The 19,129-nt window shown below is 42.8% G+C and overlaps 1 protein-coding gene across 6 annotated transcripts in view; it reads right to left on the bottom strand.

Annotated features, from left to right (window-relative positions):
- CADPS2 (calcium dependent secretion activator 2) overlaps positions 1-19,129 on the bottom strand; it is a 786,809-nt gene that overhangs the window by 374,547 nt on the left and 393,133 nt on the right. For all 6 annotated transcript variants that reach the window (XM_040411689.1, XM_040411674.1, XM_040411680.1 and 3 more), the window contains exon 15: positions 9,938-10,001. In XM_040411689.1, coding sequence (XP_040267623.1) covers positions 9,938-10,001 — 64 coding nt within the window. The remainder of the gene's footprint in view (positions 1-9,937; positions 10,002-19,129) is intronic.

Genomic DNA, 19,129 nt, shown 5'->3' on the forward strand with positions numbered 1-19,129 from the left:
ACTCATCCTCATTTGTGACAAGGTTGAAAAACAATGATTGGGGTCTCTTTTTCATGTGGGAGACTCACCCATCTACCATCACATTTCTTGACTTAACCATCTATAAAAAAGAAGATGGCACGTTGGGCACACTCCTATTTAGAAAGAAGACGGCTACTAATAGCCTGCTGGGATGGAGGAGCTGTCACCCGCCGGCCCTAAAATGGGGCATCCCCAAAAGTCAATATTTACGGCTGTGACGTAACTGCTAAACTATGAAGGATTTTCAGATGGTGGCGACTGATTTACAGCAGAGATTAAGGCGTCAGGGATACCCAAAGGCCCCTTTCACACGAGCGAGTTTTACGCGCGGGTGCAATGCGTGACGTGAACACATTGCACCCGCACTGAATCCGGACCCATTCATTTCTATGGGGCTGTGCACACAAGCGGTGATTTTCACGCATCACTTATGCGTTGAGTGAAAATTGCAGCATGTTCTATATTCATAGAAGTGAATGAGGCTGCGTGAAAATCGCAAGCATCCGCAAGCAAGTGCGGATGCGGTGCGATTTTCATGCACGATTGCTAGGAGACGATCGGGATGGGGACCCGATCATTATTATTTTCCCTAATAACATGGTTATAAGGGAAAATAATAGCATTCCTAATAGAGAATGCATAGTACAATAGGGATGGAAGGGTTAAAAAAAAATTAAAATTAATTTAACTCACCTTAATCCACTTGCTCGCGCAGCCCGGCTTCTCTTCTTTCTTCATCTTTGCTGTGCACAGGAAAAGGACCTGTGGTGATGTCACTACGCTCATCACATGGTCTGTCACATGATCCATCCACCATGGTAAAAGATCATGTGATGGACCATGTGATGAGTGCAGTGACATCATCAAAGGTCCTATTCCTCAAAGAAGACAGACAGAAGAGATGCCAGCTGCGCGAACAAGTGGATTAAGGGGAGTTTAATTATTTTTTTTATTTTTTTTAACCCCTCCAGCCCTATTGTACTATGCATTCTGTATTCAGAATGCTATTATTTTCCCTTGAATTTCAGTGAAGAAGTTCAGGTCTGGATACCACAATCAGTTTTTTATCACGCGTGTGCAAAACGCATTACACCCGCGCGATAAAAACTGAACAATGGAACGCAATTGCAGTCAAAACTGACTGCAATTGTGTACCTACTCGAGCGGGTTTGCCGGAACGCATCCGGACCTTATCCGGACCCGCTCGTCTGCAAGGGGCCAAAGAAGGTCCTGAATCAGGCATACCAACCTGCCCTTAGTAGCAATAGATTGTCATTGCTCAACCCACACCAAAGAAGTGAGGTGTTTGAGGAAATTCGGATAATAGGCAACTTTGATAAAGCACAGGAATCAGTGAGAGAGATTTTGTCTAGATTTTGGTTCATTTTATGTGCTGACCCTGATGTTGGGTATTTGGTGGGTGAGGGCCCTACGATCACCTTCCGACGTGGTTGCAACATCAGGGATCGTCTAGTACATAGCTTGTATCAGCCGACGCCCCAGAGCTCTCACTGGCTACAAAACCCGCTGAAGGGTACCTTTAAGTGCGGTAGATGCATTGCCTGTAGTACAATCAAAACAGGTGGCAGGTTTACAAGCACTCATGCTGGCCACTTGTATGACATCAGATCCTTTATCAACTGTAGGACGGTGGGGTTGATATACCTTGCTACTCGCTCATGTGGGATACAATACATAAGAAAAACCCTGAGAGAATTCAGAGACTTATTGGGGAGCACCTGGGCGATATACGTAACAGAGCTGATACCCCGATCGCACGTCACATGACAGAATGCCATGATGACGGTGGAGCAAGGATGAGCTATTTCCCATGGATGTTGCGATTTCTTAAGACTTTTTAACATCGGCTTGTTGTCAGTGGTCTACACAAAGAGCTTTGTAACAGCATTATTACGCCAGGTGACAATAATGGTTGTTACAGTATACACTCACCTAAAGAATTATTAGGAACACCTGTTCTATTTCTCATTAATGCGATTATCTAGTCAACCAATCACATGGCAGTTGCTTCAATGAATTTAGGGGGGTGGTCCTGGTCAAGACAATCTCCTGAACTCCAAACTGAATGTCAGAATGGGAAAGAAAGGTGATTTAAGCAATTTTGAGCTTGGCATGGTTGTTGGTGCCAGACGGGCCGGTCTGAGTATTTCACAATCTGCTCAGTTACTGGGATTTTCGCACACAACCATTTCTAGGGTTTACAAAGAATGGTGTGAAAAGGGAAAAACATCCAGTATGCGGCAGTCCTGTGGGCAAAAATGCCTTGTGGATGCTAGAGGTCAGAGGAGAATGGGTCGACTGATTCAAGCTGATAGAAGAGCAACGTTGACTGAAATAACCACTCATTACAACCGAGGTATGCAGCAAAGCATTTGTGAAGACACAACACGCACAACATTGAGGCGGATGGGCTACAACAGCAGAAGACCCCACCGGGTACCACTCATCTCCACTACAAATAGGAAAAAGAGGCTACAATTTGCACGAGCTCACCAAAATAGGCCTGTTGAAGACTGGAAAAATGTTGCCTGGTCTGATGAGTCTCGATTTCTGTTGAGACATTCAAATGGTAGAGTCCAAATTTGGCGTAAACAGAATGAGAACGTGTATCCATCATGCCTTGTTACCACTGTGCAGGCTGGTGGTGATGGTGTAATGGTGTGGGGGATGTTTTCTGGGCACACTTTAGGCCCCTTAGTGCCAATTGGGCATCGTTTAAATGCCACGGGCTACCTGAGCATTGTTTCTGACCATGTCCATCCCTTCATGACCACCATGTACCCATCCTCTGATGGCTATTTCCAGCAGGATAATGCACCATGTCACAAAGCTCAAATAATTTCAAATTGGTTTCTTGAACATGACAATGAGTTCACTGTACTAAAATGGCCCCCACAGTCACCAGATCTCAACCCAATAGAGCATCTTTGGGATGTGGTGGAACGGGAGCTTCGTGCCCTGGATGTGCATCCCTCAAATCTCCATCAACTGCAAGATGCTATCCTATCAATATGGGCCAACATTTCTAAAGAATGCTATCAGCACCTTGTTGAATCAATGCCACGTAGAATTAAGGCAATTCTGAAGGCAAAAGGGGGTCCAACACCGTATTAGTATGGTGTTCCTAATAATTCTTTAGGTGAGTGTATGACCACAGTGCTAGTCACTGTGTGATGAGGAGAGAATTGCATGTCACTTCCTTTTGAGGTCATCAGCGGGTCGAGCACCTTTAACGAGCCTATTATCAGGTCTTTTTGTTTAGTAAAGCCCTGATTAAATATGTTACAATTGTAACCATGTTTGGTCAAAAAGCGGCGCTGTGAGTGGGATAAGTTTCTGCTACTTATTTGAGAATATCGTTAATATGGCCAATTTGTATTTGAAGATCTATAATATTGGCTCTGGCTTGTTATTAGTCTTGCTGTAATACAACCCGCTAACTGATATCCGTCAGTCGGGTCCCTTGGTTTAGCAGAGAATGTCATCTTCTAACGACCGACCAGTGAGAGTGACGGCTGATTCTGCCCCGGGGAGTGGCCAAGTGATGGGAGCTCCTTTCTCCGGAGTAGAGCCAGCTGTTTGGCCAGGCCTGTTTGTATGGGCGGGGCTGCACCTCTTAAATTATGGAGTTTCGGCGGCCTTACGGCTGCAATAGTACCAGGAGCACTACCACAGGTTGAGGTGGCGGGCGAGCATTTATGTTAGTTTGTCTGTAGTTGTGATGATACTCTAGCTGTGACTACGAATAGGGCTCCTGATGAGGTTGATTTACAAACCAGAAACGCGTTGAGCAGGATGTCAGCTAGTCAGAACAGATTTAATGAGCATGTGACAGGCAGCTATAAAGTTTCATTGAAACTAATGGTGAGGGATACATAGGGTGAAATTAAAGGGGTTATCCGAGTTCTATCAATATATGTTAAGGTGGCTTAAAAAAATTATTAAAAATACATTTCTAATGTACATTCATTATTTATTCTGCTGTGTTTCCACACGCCCGATGCGGGTCATGTGACCCCTGACGTCACTTACCAGGCTGCGGCGGCGACATCTCGTTTACAGGCTTCTCCCAGGCTTGAGGGTGGGGCCCGTCTCTGTAAACGAAACGTTAGAGCCTTTGGTGCCCACCCCCTTCTCTCTGTATCTGGCTGCCGCGGCTCCTGTGAGGGATCGCTCATGCGCGATCCTGATCAGTGTTGGCAGCCGTGAAGAAAGATTCCATGGATTCCAAAGCTTTCTCCCTCTGGTCCACCAGTGTGCCCGTTGCCCTGTGTCTGGTGATCTTTACTAGCCTCAGCTGGTAGCTCAAAACCACCCCCAGGAACATCACAAAGTAAATCATTGTCCATAATATAGATAATGCTGTGATATAGCTTAGGTAGATATAGGTGTCATATATGACAGCTATATGTATCTATGCTCTATGACAGCTATATGTATCTATTCTCTATGACAGCTATATGTATCTAAGCTCTATGACCGCTATATGTATCTAAGCTCTATGACAACTATATGTATCTAAGCTATATGACCGCTATATATTTTTAAGTGTATTATGAAAATAAGTTTTTCTTTGTTTTAGGCCTCATGCACACGACCGTTGTGTGCATCCGCGGCCACTGTTCCGTTTTCCGTTTTTTTTTCCGCGGACCCATTGACTTTCAATGGGTCCGTGGAAAAATCTGAAAATACACCGTTTTGCAGCCGCATCCGTGTTTCCTGTCCGTCCAAAAAATATGACCTGTCCTATTTTTTTGACAAAACGGTTCACGGACCCATTCAAGTCAATGGGTCCGTGAAAAAACACGGATGCACACAAGATTGCCATCCACGTCCGTCATCCTTGTCCGTAGGCTACTTTCACACAGACGGATCCACTGATCCGTCTGCATAAAAGATTTTTAGATCTGATTTTTCACTTCGTGAAAACTCAGATCCGACAGTATATTCTAACACAGAGGCGTTCCCATGGTGTTCGGCACGCTTCAGGTTAGAATATACTAAAAGAACTGTGTACATGACTGCCCCCTGCTGCCTGGCAGGTGCTGCCAGGCAGCAGGGGGCAGACCCCCCACCTCCCTCTCCCCCCTGTATTTAACTCATTGGTGGCCAGTGCGGCCCCCCTCCCTCCCCTGTATTTAACTCATTGGTGGCCAGTGCGGCTGGCCCCCCTCCCTCCCTTGTATTTCACACATTGGTGGCCAGTGCGGCCGGCCCCCCCTCCCTCCCCCCCCTAATTAAAATGACCGACCCCCCATCATTGGTGGCAGCGGAGAGTTCCGAACGGAGTCCGAGTTTAATCGCTGGGGCTCCGATCGGTTACCATGGCAGCCAAGACGCTACTGCAGTCCTGGCTGCCATGGTTACTTAGCAATTTTAGAGGCATTATACTTACCTGCGATGTCTGTGACCGGCCGGGCACTCCTCCTACTGGTAAGTGAAAGGTCTGTGCGGCGCATTGCTTATAGCACAGACCTGTCACTTACCAGTAGGAGGAGGGCTTTTTAATTAGGAAAGGGGGGGGGGGGAAGCCGGCCACACTGGCCACCAATGTGTTAAATACAAGGGAGGGAGGGAGGGGGGGCCGGCCGCACTGGCCACCAATGTGTCAAATACAAGGGAGGGAGGGAGGGAGGGGGGGGGGGGGGCGGCCGCACTGGCCACCAATGTGTTAAATACAAGGGAGGGAGGGCCGCACTGGCCACCAATCTGTTAAATACAGGGGGGGGGGGGGGGGGGGGGGGTCTGCCCCCTGCTGCCTGGCAGCACTTGCCAGGCAGCAGGGGGCAGTCATGTACACAGTTCTTTTAGTATATTCTAACCTGAAGCGTCCCCATCACCATGGGAACGCCTCTGTGTTAGAATATACTGTCGGATCTGAGTTTCACGATCTAACTCAAATCCGATGGTATATTCTAACATAGAGGCGTTCCCATGGTGATGGGGACGCTTCAAGTTAAAATATACCATTGGATTGGAGAAAACTCAGATCCGATGGTATAATAGGGACTCCTGACTTTACATTGAAAGTCAATGGGGACGGACCCGTTTGCAATTGCACCATATTGTGTCAACGTCAAACGGATCCGTCCCCATTGACTTGCATTGTAAGTCAGGACGGATCCGTTTGGCTCCGCACGGCCAGGCGGACACCAAAACGACTTTTTTTTCATGTCCGTGGATCCTCCAAAAATCAAGGAAGACCCACGGACGAAAAAACGGTCATGGATCACGGAACAACGGAAATCCATTTTGCGGACCACAAAAAAAAAACGGTCGTGTGCATGAGGCCTTAGTTTTAGCATCCTTGAAGCTTGTCAGTTTTATTTCTCAGTGACTCAAACATTTTACATTTACCAGTTGTCCAAGGGAAATGCTAGTAATTTGGGGCACGCAGGTCTTAATAGCGAAAGACTCCAAGAGTAAAGCCCTGAATCTATTCAGTGTTACGGTTCTAAAATGCCGCTGTCACATTAGCCGCTAATGGTAAGATCACATTGGTGCCTTCTATACATTAATTAAGGGATTTAATTACAAGTAATAAAATTATATTCCTCACGGTTTAGAAAGGAAATTGAACATGAAAATGACTGTAGTATAGTGTTCTGTAATGTTTAGCACAAGGCATGTTCTTTTCAAATATTCCCGAATTTTCATTAGAACATAAATAATTGTTTCAAAATGTAATTGTTAATCTTTTATTTGTATCTGCTCATATAAAAGTAGTTAATTTAATTAGTCAAGGTATATCCAGTAGGGTACTCATACATTGTAATTGCTGTTCAGAACTACCGACTACTGTAGGCTGTTTAAAGAACAACATCTTCCTTATAAAAACACATTGGCCTACATTTACTTATGAGAGTGCACCTAGATGTTGGCATAAACTGTGCTACAAATTGATGCAATTTGGTGTATCTGGCTTTAGAGACACTTTCTGTGGAAAGGAGAAAGGGTGTGGCTTATTAGAAAAGGGGAGTGGCTTCACATTAAAAGAGGCAAGATACAATGTCTTGCACCAAAATAGAGACAAAATTGCTGTAAAATTCTGTCTCAAAGTAAGGCAATCAATAGCTTCTTCAGAGTAAGGGCTCATGCACACGACCGTATGCATTTTGCGGTCCGAGTGCATTCTGTGTACGTATGCATTCTGTATTTTGCGGAACAGAACAGCTGGCCCCTAACAGAACAGTAACATCTTTGTCCATAATGCAGACAATAATAGATCATGTTCTATTTTTTTTTGCAGAACGGAAATACGGACAGTGAATGCACAAAATTGAGTACACCCCTCACATTTTTGAAATTATTTTATTATATCTTTTCAAGGGACAACACCGAAGATATGACACTTTGATCCAATGTAAAGTAGTCAGTGCACCGCTTGTATAAGGCTCCATTCACACGTCCGCAATTTTGTTCCGCATTCTGTGGAACGGAATCGTGGACCCATTAATTTCGCACTTCCGTGTCCGCAATTCCGTTCCCGAAAAAAATAGAACATGTCCTATTCTTGTCCGCAATTGCGGACAAGAATAGGCATATTCTATTAGTGCCGGCAATGTGCGTCTTGCAAAATGCGGAACGCACATTGCCGCTGTCCGTGTTTTGCGGATCCGCAAAACACACACAGATGTGTGAGTGTACCCTAACAGTGTAAATTTGTTGTGCCTTGAAAATAACAACACACAGCCGTTAATGTCTAAACCGCTGGCAGCAAAAGTGAGTACACCCCTAAGTGAAAATGGCCAAATTGTGTCCAATATTTTGTGTGGTCACCATTATTTTCCAGCACCGCCTTAACTCTCTTGAGCCTTGAGTTCACTAGAGCTTCACAGGTTGCCACTGGAATCCTTTTCCACTCCTCCATGATGACATCTCGGAGCTGGTGGATGTTAGAGACCTTGCGCTCCCCCACCTTCCATTTGAAGATGACCCACAGATGCTCAATAGGGTTTAGGTCTGGTAACATGCTTCGCCAGTCCAGCACCTTTACCCTCAGTTTCTGTGGCAAGGTAGTGGTGATCTTGGAGGTGTGTTTGGGGTTGTTATGTTAGAATGCTGCCCTGCAACACAGTTTCCAGAGGGAGGGGATCATGCTCTACTTTAGTATGTCCCAGTACATGTTGGCATTCATGGTTCCCTCAATGAACTATAGCTCCCCACAGGCGGCAGCACTCATGCAGCCCCAAACAATGACTCTCCCACCACCATGCTTGACTGTAAGCAAGACACACTTGTCTTTGTACTCCTCACCTGGTTGCCGCACACACACTTGACACCATCTGAACCAAATAAGTTTATCTTGGTCTCATCAGACCACAGGACTTGGTTCCAGTTATCCATGTCCTTAGTCTGCTTGTCTTAAGCAAACTGTTTGTGGGCTTTCTTGTGCATCATCTTTAGGCCCCAATCACATGTCCGCAATTTCGGACCCATTCATTTCTATGGGGCCACACGATGTGCGGCCATGATCCGGACCCCCACTTCCGGGTCCACATTTCTGTTCCCGAAAAAAATAGAACATGTCCTATTCTTGTCCGCAATCGCGAACAAGAATAGGCATATTCTATTAGTGCCGGCGATGTGCGGTCCGCAAAATGCGCTAGAAGAGGCTTCCTTCTGGGTTGACAGCCATGCAGACCAATTTGATGCAGTGTGCGGCGTGTGGTCTGAGCACTGACAGGCTGACCACCCACCATTTTAACGTCCACAGCAATGCAGGCAGCACTCATACGTCTATTTTGAAAAGACAACCTTAGGATAGGACGGTGAACACGTACACTCAACTTCTTTGGTCGACCATGGTGAGGCCTGTTCTAAGTGTAACCGGTCTTAAACCACTGTATGGTCTTGGCTACTGTGCTATATCTGAGATTCAGGGTGTCAGTTGGGTGGTGGCCGCAGCGGAGTGCTCTAGAGGAATGTACAGCATGATGTGGGCGGAGTCAAGCAGGGGGAGGAAAGGAGAAGGAAGCCATCTCATTCAAACTCAATCCATTGTGCCCTGCACTCAGCAGTGTAGGGGAGGGTGGCTCTCATTACACTAACCTGCACATTTGGCTCAACTACTCCTGCTGCGTTCAGCGCCCATATCGAAGCACTGTACAGAAATATACAGCGTGATGTAGCAAGCACAAGGGGGTCCATGCTCAGCTGCTCCTGTGCCAAGCGGTTCCTGCTACCCAAACATGGGGGGGGGGTCCCACAAGTGTTTAGGAAAACAGGCCAGTGGGGAAAAACACAAAGGGACCTCCACGCTGGTTTTTCCTGGGTATTTTGTTTATTTGAAATTGCTAACTGCTTTGCATTACAACTATTATTCCTAATTCCACTAAATAATTTTCGTGACCATGGATATTTCTATATATGCGATTGCAATTATCCTAGAACTCTGCCGTTAAGTGGATGCATTTTCCATTAGGCTGCATTCACACGTCCGTGGTGTGTTGCGGGTCCGCAACACACCAGCCCGGCAACCCCATTGAAATGCCTATTCTTGTCCGCAAGCTGCGGACAAGAATAGGACATGCTCTATCTTTTTGCGGAGCTGCGGACCCAAAGATCGTCGCTGCGCAGCGCAAATGCGGACAGCACACTGTGTGCTGTCCGCATCCATTCCGTCCCCATAGAGAATGAATGGCTCCGCACCCGTTCCACAAAATTGCGGAACGGATGCTGACCCATTTTGCGGACGTGTAAATGGAGCCTTACAGTCACCATCAGGACTGGGCCATTTACTAGTTTTATATAAAAGTTATATTTTAATTGGTCTGCCAGTCAGCGATAGTGTGTTCAATTGGCATAACTATTCAGTATCTCAGTATCAACCTTCAGAGATTGTTCACATTTTCTTTCCAGTGTTAGCCAAAAGGTTGAATTTAACATGACATACCCGTTCTAGTAAAGACAATGTGGCCTTCAGAGCTCCTTCTGGTCTTCCAAAAGGGAAACAGTACCTGTGAATAAAAAATTATGTGTATAAAGCTGCTTGACACTATTTTGTACAATAGAAAGAGCAGTGCACTAAACATTTTTGTTTATTGTTAATGATAAATGTTACAATAGCTAAAAGTGGAATACAAATACAGTAATGATTTACTAGACACCTTAGGATGGGTAATTAGAAACGACAGTATTTGGCACCCTAAAGAGACGCACTTTTTCCCCCGAAAGAGGGGGGGGGGGGGGGGTTAGTGCATCTTATAGGGCGATTACAGCAAGATGGTTGTGCTGCATAGTGACAGCTGCCTGAGATGTACCATGAAAGGTCCTTAACCACCTCAGCCCCCCTAGCTTAAACCCCCTTAATGACCAGACCACTTTTTATAATTCTGCACTACACTACTTTCACGGTTTATTGCTCGGTCATCCAACTTACCACCCAAATGAATTTTACCTCCTTTTCTTCTCACAAATACAGCTTTCTTTTGGTGGTATTTGATTGCTGCTAAGATTTTTCGTTTTTCCGATATTAATCAAAATAGGCCGCAATTTTTTTTAAAAAAAGTGTATTTTTAACTTCTGTGGTTAAATTATTCAAATATAATTACATTTCTATACAATTTTGTGTCAGAATTTATTGTGCTACATGTCTTTGATAAAAAAAAAATCCAATAAGTGTATATTTATTGGTTTGTGCAAAAGTAATAGCGTTTACAAACTATGGTACAAAAATGTGAATTTCCGCATTTTGAAGCAGCTCTGACTTTCTGAGCACCTGTCATGTTTCTTGAGGTGCTAGAATGCCAGGATAGTATAAATACCCCCCAAATGACCCCATTTTAGAAAGAAGACAACCCAAAGTATTCGCGGAGGGGCATGGTGAGTTCATGTATGATTTAATTTTTTTTCACAAGTTAGCGAAAAATGACACTTTCTGAGAAAAAAAAAATATAATAAAGTTTCCATTTCTGCTAACTTATGGCAAAAAAAATAAAAATAAAAATCTCCCACGGACTCACTATGCCCCTCAGTGAATACCTTGGGGTGTCTACTTTCCAAAATGGGGTCATTTGTGGGGTGTGTTTACTGTTCTGGCATTTTGGGCGGGGCTAAATTGTGAGCAACCCTGTAAAGCCTAAAGGTACTCGTTGGACTTTCGGCCCCTTTACGCACCTAGGCTGCAAAAAAAGTGTCAGGAGAAGTAGGGCAATGTGTTTTGGGGTGTATTTTTACATATACCCATGCTTGGTGAGAGAAATATCTCTGTAAATTGACAACTTTGTATAAAAAATTGAAAAAGTTGTCATTTACAGAGATATTTCTCACACACAGTATAGGTATATGTAAAAATACACCCCAAAACACATTGCCCTACTTCTCCCGAGTACGGCGATACCACATGTGTGACACTTTTTTGCAGCCTAGGTGCACAAAGGGGCCCAAATTCCAATGAGTACCTTTAGGATTTCACAGGGCATTTTTTACGCATTTGGATTCCAAACTACTTCTCACGCTTTAGGGCCCCTAAAATACCAGGGCAGTATAAATACCCCACAAGTGACCCCATTTTGGAAAGAAGACACCCCAAGGTATTCCGTGAGGGGCATGGCGAATTCCTAGAATATTTATTTTTTGGCACAAGTTAGCGGAAAATGATTTAAAAAAAAAAAAATAAATTTTTTTCTCTTACATAGTCTCATATTCCACTAACTTGTGACAAAAATTTTTTTTTTACATGAACTCGCCATGCCCCTCACGAAATACCTTGGGGTGTCTTCTTTCCAAAATGGGGTCACTTGTGGGGTATTTATACTGCCCTGGTATTTTAGGGGCCCTAAAGTGTGAGAAGTAGTTTGGAATCCAAATGCGTAAAAAATGCCCTGTGAAATCCTAAAAGTACTCATTGGAATTTGGGCCCCTTTGCGCACCTAGGCTGCAAAAAAGTGTCACACATGTGGTATCGCCGTACTCGGAAGAAGTAGGGCAATGTGTTTTGGGGTGTATTTTTACATATACCCATGCTGGGTGAGAGAAATATCTCTGTAAATGACAACTTTTCCAATTTTTTTTATACAAAGTTGTCAATTTACAGAGATATTTCTCTCACACAGCATGGGTATATGTAAAAAGACACCCCAAAACACATTGCCCTACTTCTCCTGAGTACGGCGATACCACATGTGTGACAATTTTTTGCAGCCAAGATTCGCAAAGGGGCCGAAAGTCTAACGAGTACCTTTTAGGAGGGCATTTTTAGGCATTTGGATTCCAGACTTCTTCTCACGCTTTAGGGCCCCTAAAATGCCAGGGCAGTATAAATACCCCACATGTGACCCCATTTTGGAAAGAAGACACCCCAAGGTATTCCGTGAGGGGCATGGCGAGTTCATCGATTTTTTTTTTGGCACAAGTTAGCGGAAATTGATTTTTTTTTGTTTTTTCTCACAAAGTCTCCCTTTCTGCTAACTTGTGACAAAAAGTTCAATCTTTCATGGACTCAATATGCCCCTCATCGAATACCTTGGGGTGTCTTCTTTCCAAAATGGGGTCATTTGTGGGTGTTTGTACTGCCCTGGCATTTGAGGGTCTGCGCAATCATTACATGTATGGCCAGCATTAGGAGTTTCTGCTATTCTCCTTAGGCCTCATGCACACGACCGTGGCTCTGATGCGGACCCATTCATTTCAATGGGGCCATAAAACATGCGGACAGCACTCCGTGTGCTGTCCGCATCCGTGGCTCCGTTCCGCGGCCCCGCAAAAAAAAATATAACATGTCCTATTCTTGTCCGCGCTTTGCGGACAAGAATAGGTATTTATATTGCCGTTCCGTTCCGCAAATTGCGTAAGTCAACACGGGCGCCTTCCGTTTTTTGCGCATCTGCGGTTTGCAGACCGCAAAAAACGGCACGGTCGTGTGCATGAGGCCTTATATTGAGCATACGGGTAATGAGATTTTTTTTTCCGTTCAGCCTCTGGGCTGAAAGAAAAAATTAACGCCACAGATTTCTTCATTCGCATCGATCAATGTGGATGAAAAAATCTCTGCCAAAAAATGTGCAAAAAAAAATAAAAGCTGCGATCGCTAATAAAGATCCAAAAAGCTCAAAAGTGATCTTTATAGCGCCGCAGCGGTTTTACGGTGTTTTTGCAGTGATCAGAAAAAAAACATTTCTGTCACTGCGGTGGGGCAGACTAAACGCAAGTGTGCGCACAAGATCAGGCCTGATCGGTTGAACACTGCGTTTTTTGTAGAGCCTAAGGTGACCCTAATGTACTGATATACAGTACAGACCAAAAGTTTGGACACACCTTCTCATTCAAAGAGTTTTCTTTATTTTCATGACTATGAAGGCATCAAAACTATGAATTTAACACATGTGGAATTATATACATAACAAACAAGTGTGAAACAACTGAAAATATGTCATATTCTAGGTTCTTCAAAGTAGCCACCTTTTGCTTTGATTACTGCTTTGCACACTCTTGGCATTCTCTTGATGAGCTTCAAGAGGTAGTCCCCTGAAATGGTCTTCCAACAGTCTTGAAGGAGTTCCCAGAGATGCTTAGCACTTGTTGGCCCTTTTTGCCTTCACTCTGCGGTCCAGCTCACCCCAAACCATCTCGATTGGGTTCAGGTCCGGTGACTGTGGAGGCCAGGTCATCTGGCGCAGCACCCCATCACTCTCCTTTATGGTCAAATAGCCCTTACTTTCAAAGTTTTCCCAATTTTTCGGCTGACTGACTGACCTTCATTTCTTAAAGTAATGATGGCCACTCGTTTTTCTTTACTTAGCTGCTTTTTTCTTGCCATAATACAAATTCTAACAGTCTATTCAGTAGGACTATCAGCTGTGTATCCACCTGACTTCTCCTCAATGCAACTGATGGTCCCAACCCCAATTATAAGGCAAGAAATCCCACTTATTAAACCTGACAGGGCACACCTGTGAAGTGAAAACCATTTCAGGGGACTACCTCTTGAAGCTCATCAAGAGAATGCCAAGAGTGTGCAAAGCAGTAATCAAAGCAAAAGGTGGCTACTTTGAAGAACCTAGAATATGACATATTTTCAGTTGTTTCACACTTGTTTGTTATGTATATAATTCCACATGTGTTAATTCATAGTTTTGATGCCTTCAGTGTGAATCTACAATTTTCATAGTCATGAAAATAAAGAAAACTCTTTGAATGAGAAGGTGTGTCCAAACTTTTGGTCTGTACTGTACTGTAGAAAACAGCGTCTAATATACCTTTCTGATGTTAAAAAAATCGCATCTACAGCCTGCCAGCGAATGATTGCCGCTGGCAGGCTGTAGATCAAATAGTTTACCATGCGATCCTGTGAACGCGCGCTCCTGCGAGCGCGCGTTCACAGGAAATCTCGCGTCTCGCGAGATAACGCGTAGATGCGTCGAGGAGGAATAACCCGGCCGCCCGCAGGACGCATCCCTGCGTTAGGCGGTCGGGAGTTGGTTAAGCTGTACTTTTTTCATTTACTTTCAGCACAGTGTAGGACCTTCCTCCCCATGTGCTCTCTTGCTGCCGATCATCATACAGATCGGTGTCGGCAGGGAGAGAGAAGTGTCTGCAGATCCACAGCTCTCTCACCGATTGGGAAAAGTGCTGAATGTGCGCTCTGCTGGATCATTAAGGAAGAAGTCAGGGGGTGTGGCCATCCTGGATTTCCTTGGCTGCCGTAAAAAGTTTGTATACGGTATATTGTTCATATATTATTCAGGTTTTTTTTTATTAAATATTTGAACACACCTATTGTTTACATTTTTTTGGTTTGTTTTCCTCCTCTAAAACCTAGGAGCGTCTTTTGGACAGATGCATCTTGTATGGCAATATATACGGTAATATAGGGGGAGATTTACCAAACTGGTGTAAAGTAGAATTGGCTTAGTTGCCCATAGTAACCAATCATATTCCACCTTTTATTTTTTTATAGCTCCTTTGGAAAATGAAAAGTGGAATCAGATTAGTTGCTATGGGCAACTAAGACAATTCTACTTTACACCAGATTGATAGATCTCCCCCAAATCCATAAAAATACAGTACTCATATACATTGCTCAAATTGAAATACATTAGGTGTCTGTGTAACACAAAGTAGACTCTCTCAGCTCTAAGGAGCTGAGGGAGCAGGGCTTCACTACAATAGATGGTAATGATGTGATCCTGCCTATGATATGCCATCATAGCTGAGCAGCCCAACAGGAAAACTCATTAATATGTAATATAGGCAAGTGCAAAAGTACAGATGTAGTAGAGTTAACACATATGCTTTATGAGACGTGTTATCTAAACTAAATGCGTTAAGAAAACACCTTCAATTGCTTTTCAATGGCTTTTGTTTCAAGATAACACAAGGAGTTAAGAAATTTGAGTGAAGAGTTTGTGTGTTAACCTTGCTACAGCTGTATGTGTGTAAGTGTGCATTAAGGCCCTGCTCCAAACCACCCTAGGCAGCTCTGCAAGTAGAGGCAACCAGCCCTACTCACATTCTGGGACAGGTTGCTTGCACCCATTTAAATCATTCCCAAGTAGCTCAAGACCAAAGAGGCTCAGCAGCCATGTGCCACTTGGGGACGAGGCAAATGAATCAATGAATGCTGCGCTGCACTACTGATGGGATGCCCAACTTCCAGTTCACTGGGGACTGGAAAGAGTGGGATTGGCAACCTTGGTGCTGGAAAGGAGCAGTGGTGTATGGGTGAGTGCCTTTTTTCCCCACATTAAAGCCTTCTCTGTCCATATCTAAACTTGGTTTTGGAGGATCAGGAAACTCCCTTAAGGATTTTAGCATGCAAAGCCTTAAAGGGTAACCGTCATATTTTTTTTATTTGCTAGTTTATTAGAGCTAGGCATGTATACCTGAATTAGTCTGTCAATAATTGTCAAAAGATCTGTAATTACCTTATAATAACCGCTTTCATTAATGTCCTCTGTCCCTTTCCATTGCTCCCTTAAAAGACCGTTGCTAGGGCTTGTCTGTCTTCCCTTTAGTGTAAACAGAAGACAGAGGGGCGGTCCTTCACACTGCATGCCTGCATTAGGCTTCAGAGTGAGGCGGCGTGTCTCTCAGTAATCCAATCTGATTGGCTGGCAGGAAGCTGCTGACTACAGCAAGTTTGTATGTGACCTGAGGGAATGTAGTTTTGGCCTCAGAGAACAGGCAGAGGAGCCATCTTGAGAAGGTCCTCATATTGTAAATGTTTGAACAGCCGTAACCAAGGGGAAAACTCAATGAAAACCGTGGTATGTGAAGAAACTAAAGATTGCTTTATGCATAATGCTGCTGCAGCAGTAACATATGCTAAAATTTATTTTTTTATGAAAACATGACAAATACCCTTTAAAATGAATCCATTTGATATTGTATAAATGTTCATAAGAGACTTTCAAGGATACGGCGAAAGTTCATGCAAGTAACCAGCATGCTTTACACACATCAAGTCTCATAACAGGCTGAATGCCTGAAAGATCTGAGCAAATTAGCTTGACACCATAAACACTGAAATATGTATGTCACATCACAGCTTCATAAGGGTGAAGAAAGTCTTCAGGTCATGTACCGATTTCCTTTATGGCCATTTACCTCTTATGCTTCTTGTTTTTACATGCAGTATGATGCATTTATTTTATGCTCTATGAAGCTTAGAAAATGACATTAACAGAAAAATGTTAGCCCTCTAATTAAAATGCCCTTCACTGAAAAGCTTAATGTCGATATCATTAATACATTACCCATATATCTTAATTGGTAACAAAAAAATGAAATAACAAAACATGTAATCCGTGTTTAAATTAACCAAAAAAAATCCCTGAAACCTCAATTGTATTAACACATTCTTCTTCTTCATAGAATTTACATAATCCTCCAACTGCTTCATATTTTGTTTACACACCTTAACTACCATGCCACCCGGTTTATAAAGGACTGTTATAGATCCAGGATTACCCATAATAGCCTGGATAAAGAGGTCCCCCGGGGCAAGTTCTAAAGTGTCATTAGGATCACACTAGATGTAAATAAGGCAGCACTTTTTGCAGCGTTGCCTTGTTTAGGATTATGCCTAGTATACAAATTCTGTACTCTATCCACTAATTAGAAACTTGCAAAGCAGAGATGTTAACATATAATAAGTATAATGTTAGAATAGGAATATTGTACAAAACATGTTTTTTTTTTTCAATGTTACAATGCTTTTTTTTGGTAGGAAAAAGCTAATTTATGTAAATCACTAAATCTGTTGTAAATAAGAAACTTCATTAAAATGTGGGGATAGATAGTCCTGCAAAAGTCAAGAATAAGTAAGTCTTAACCCCTTAGGGACCGGGCTCATTTTCACCTTAAAGGGAACCTGTCATGTGGATATTTGATTATAATCTAACTAATTATATACAATCATTAACTACTAAAAAGTACCTTAGATGTATTCACTTACTGGTGTGACAGATGGTTACCTCATAATATACACACAAAGATGCCGCATGCTAATGAGCTGATTTGAGTCCGGCGTGATATCATTGAGTCCAGCGTATATTTAATTCAGAGCTATAGCCACTCCCCTGCCCACCTGCTGCTGGTTCATATGGAAACAAACTGTCATTCAGCAGCAGGTGGGCGGGGAGAGTCAGGAGCTCATGAATATTCATGACTCATCATTATCAGCTGGAGCTTTTCAATACAAGATGTTGGCAGATTGACTGGGTCAATTAAAGAAAGTGACCCAGCATTGTGCTAAGAGAATCAGTCACTTATTTATGTTGCCCTTAGTTAGAACCATATAAAACTGGTGACAGGTTCCCTTTAAGGACCAGGCCATATTTTGCAAATCTGACCAGTGTCACTTTATGTAGTGATAACTTTAAAATGCTTTGACTTATCCAAGCCATTCTGAGATTGTTTTTTCATCACATATTGTACTTCATGACACTGGTAAAATGGAGTAAAAAAATAGAATTTTTATTTATAAAAAAAATATCAAATTTACTCCAAATTTTGAAACATTTGCAAATTTTTAAGTTTCAATTTCTCTACTTCTATAATACATAGTAATATCTACAAAAATGGTTATTACTTTACATTCCCCGTATGTCTACTTCATGTTTGGATCATTTTGGGAATGACATTTTTTTTTTTGGGGGATGCTACAAGGCTTAGAAGTTTAGAAGCAAATCTTGAAATTTTTCAGAAATTTTCAAAAACTCACTTTTTAAAAGGACCAGTTCAGGTCTGTAGTCACTTTGTGAGGCTTACATAATAGAAACCATCCAAAAATGACCCCATTCTAGAAACTACACCCCTTAAGGTATTCAAAACTGATTTTACAAACTTTGTTAACCCTTTACGTGTTCCACAAGAATTAATGGAAAATAGAGATACAATTTCAAAATTTCACTTTTTGGCAGATTTTCCATCTTAATAATTTTTTTCCAGTTACAAAGCAAGGGTTAACAGCCAAACAAAACTCAATATTTATGGCCCTGATTCTGTAGTTTACAGAAACACCCCTTATTTGGACATAAACTGATGTACGGGCACAAGGCAGGGCACAGAAGGAAAGGAATGTCATACGGTTTTTGGAAGGCAGATTTTTTACACTTAACTCCCATTTGAAGCCCCCCTGATGCACCCCTAGAGTAGAAACTCCAAAAAAGTGACCCCATTTTAGAAACTACGGGATAGGGTGGCAGCTTTGTTGGTACTAATTTAGGGTACATATGATTTTTGGTTGCTCTATATTACACTTTTGTGAGGCAAGGTAACAAGAAATAGCTGTTTTGGCACAGTTTTTATTTTTTGTTATTTACAACATTCATCTGACAGGTTAGATCATGTGGAATTTTTATAGAGCAGGTTGTCGCGGACGCGACAATACCAAATATGACAATATTTTTTAGTTGTTTGTTTCAGTTTTACATAACAAAGCATTTTTTTTTTTTAATGATTCTTTAGTGTCTCCACATTCTGAAAGCCATAGTTTTATTTATTTTTTGGGTGACTGTCTTGTGTAGGGGCTAATTTTTTTCAGGATGAGATGACTGTTTGATTGGCACTATTTTGGGGTGTGTATGACTTTTTTATCGCTTGATATTACCCTTTTTGTGATGTAAGGTAACAAAAAATGGCT

This window comes from Bufo bufo, chromosome 1 (genome assembly GCF_905171765.1).
Source record: "Bufo bufo chromosome 1, aBufBuf1.1, whole genome shotgun sequence".
Lineage (NCBI taxonomy): Eukaryota > Metazoa > Chordata > Amphibia > Anura > Bufonidae > Bufo > Bufo bufo.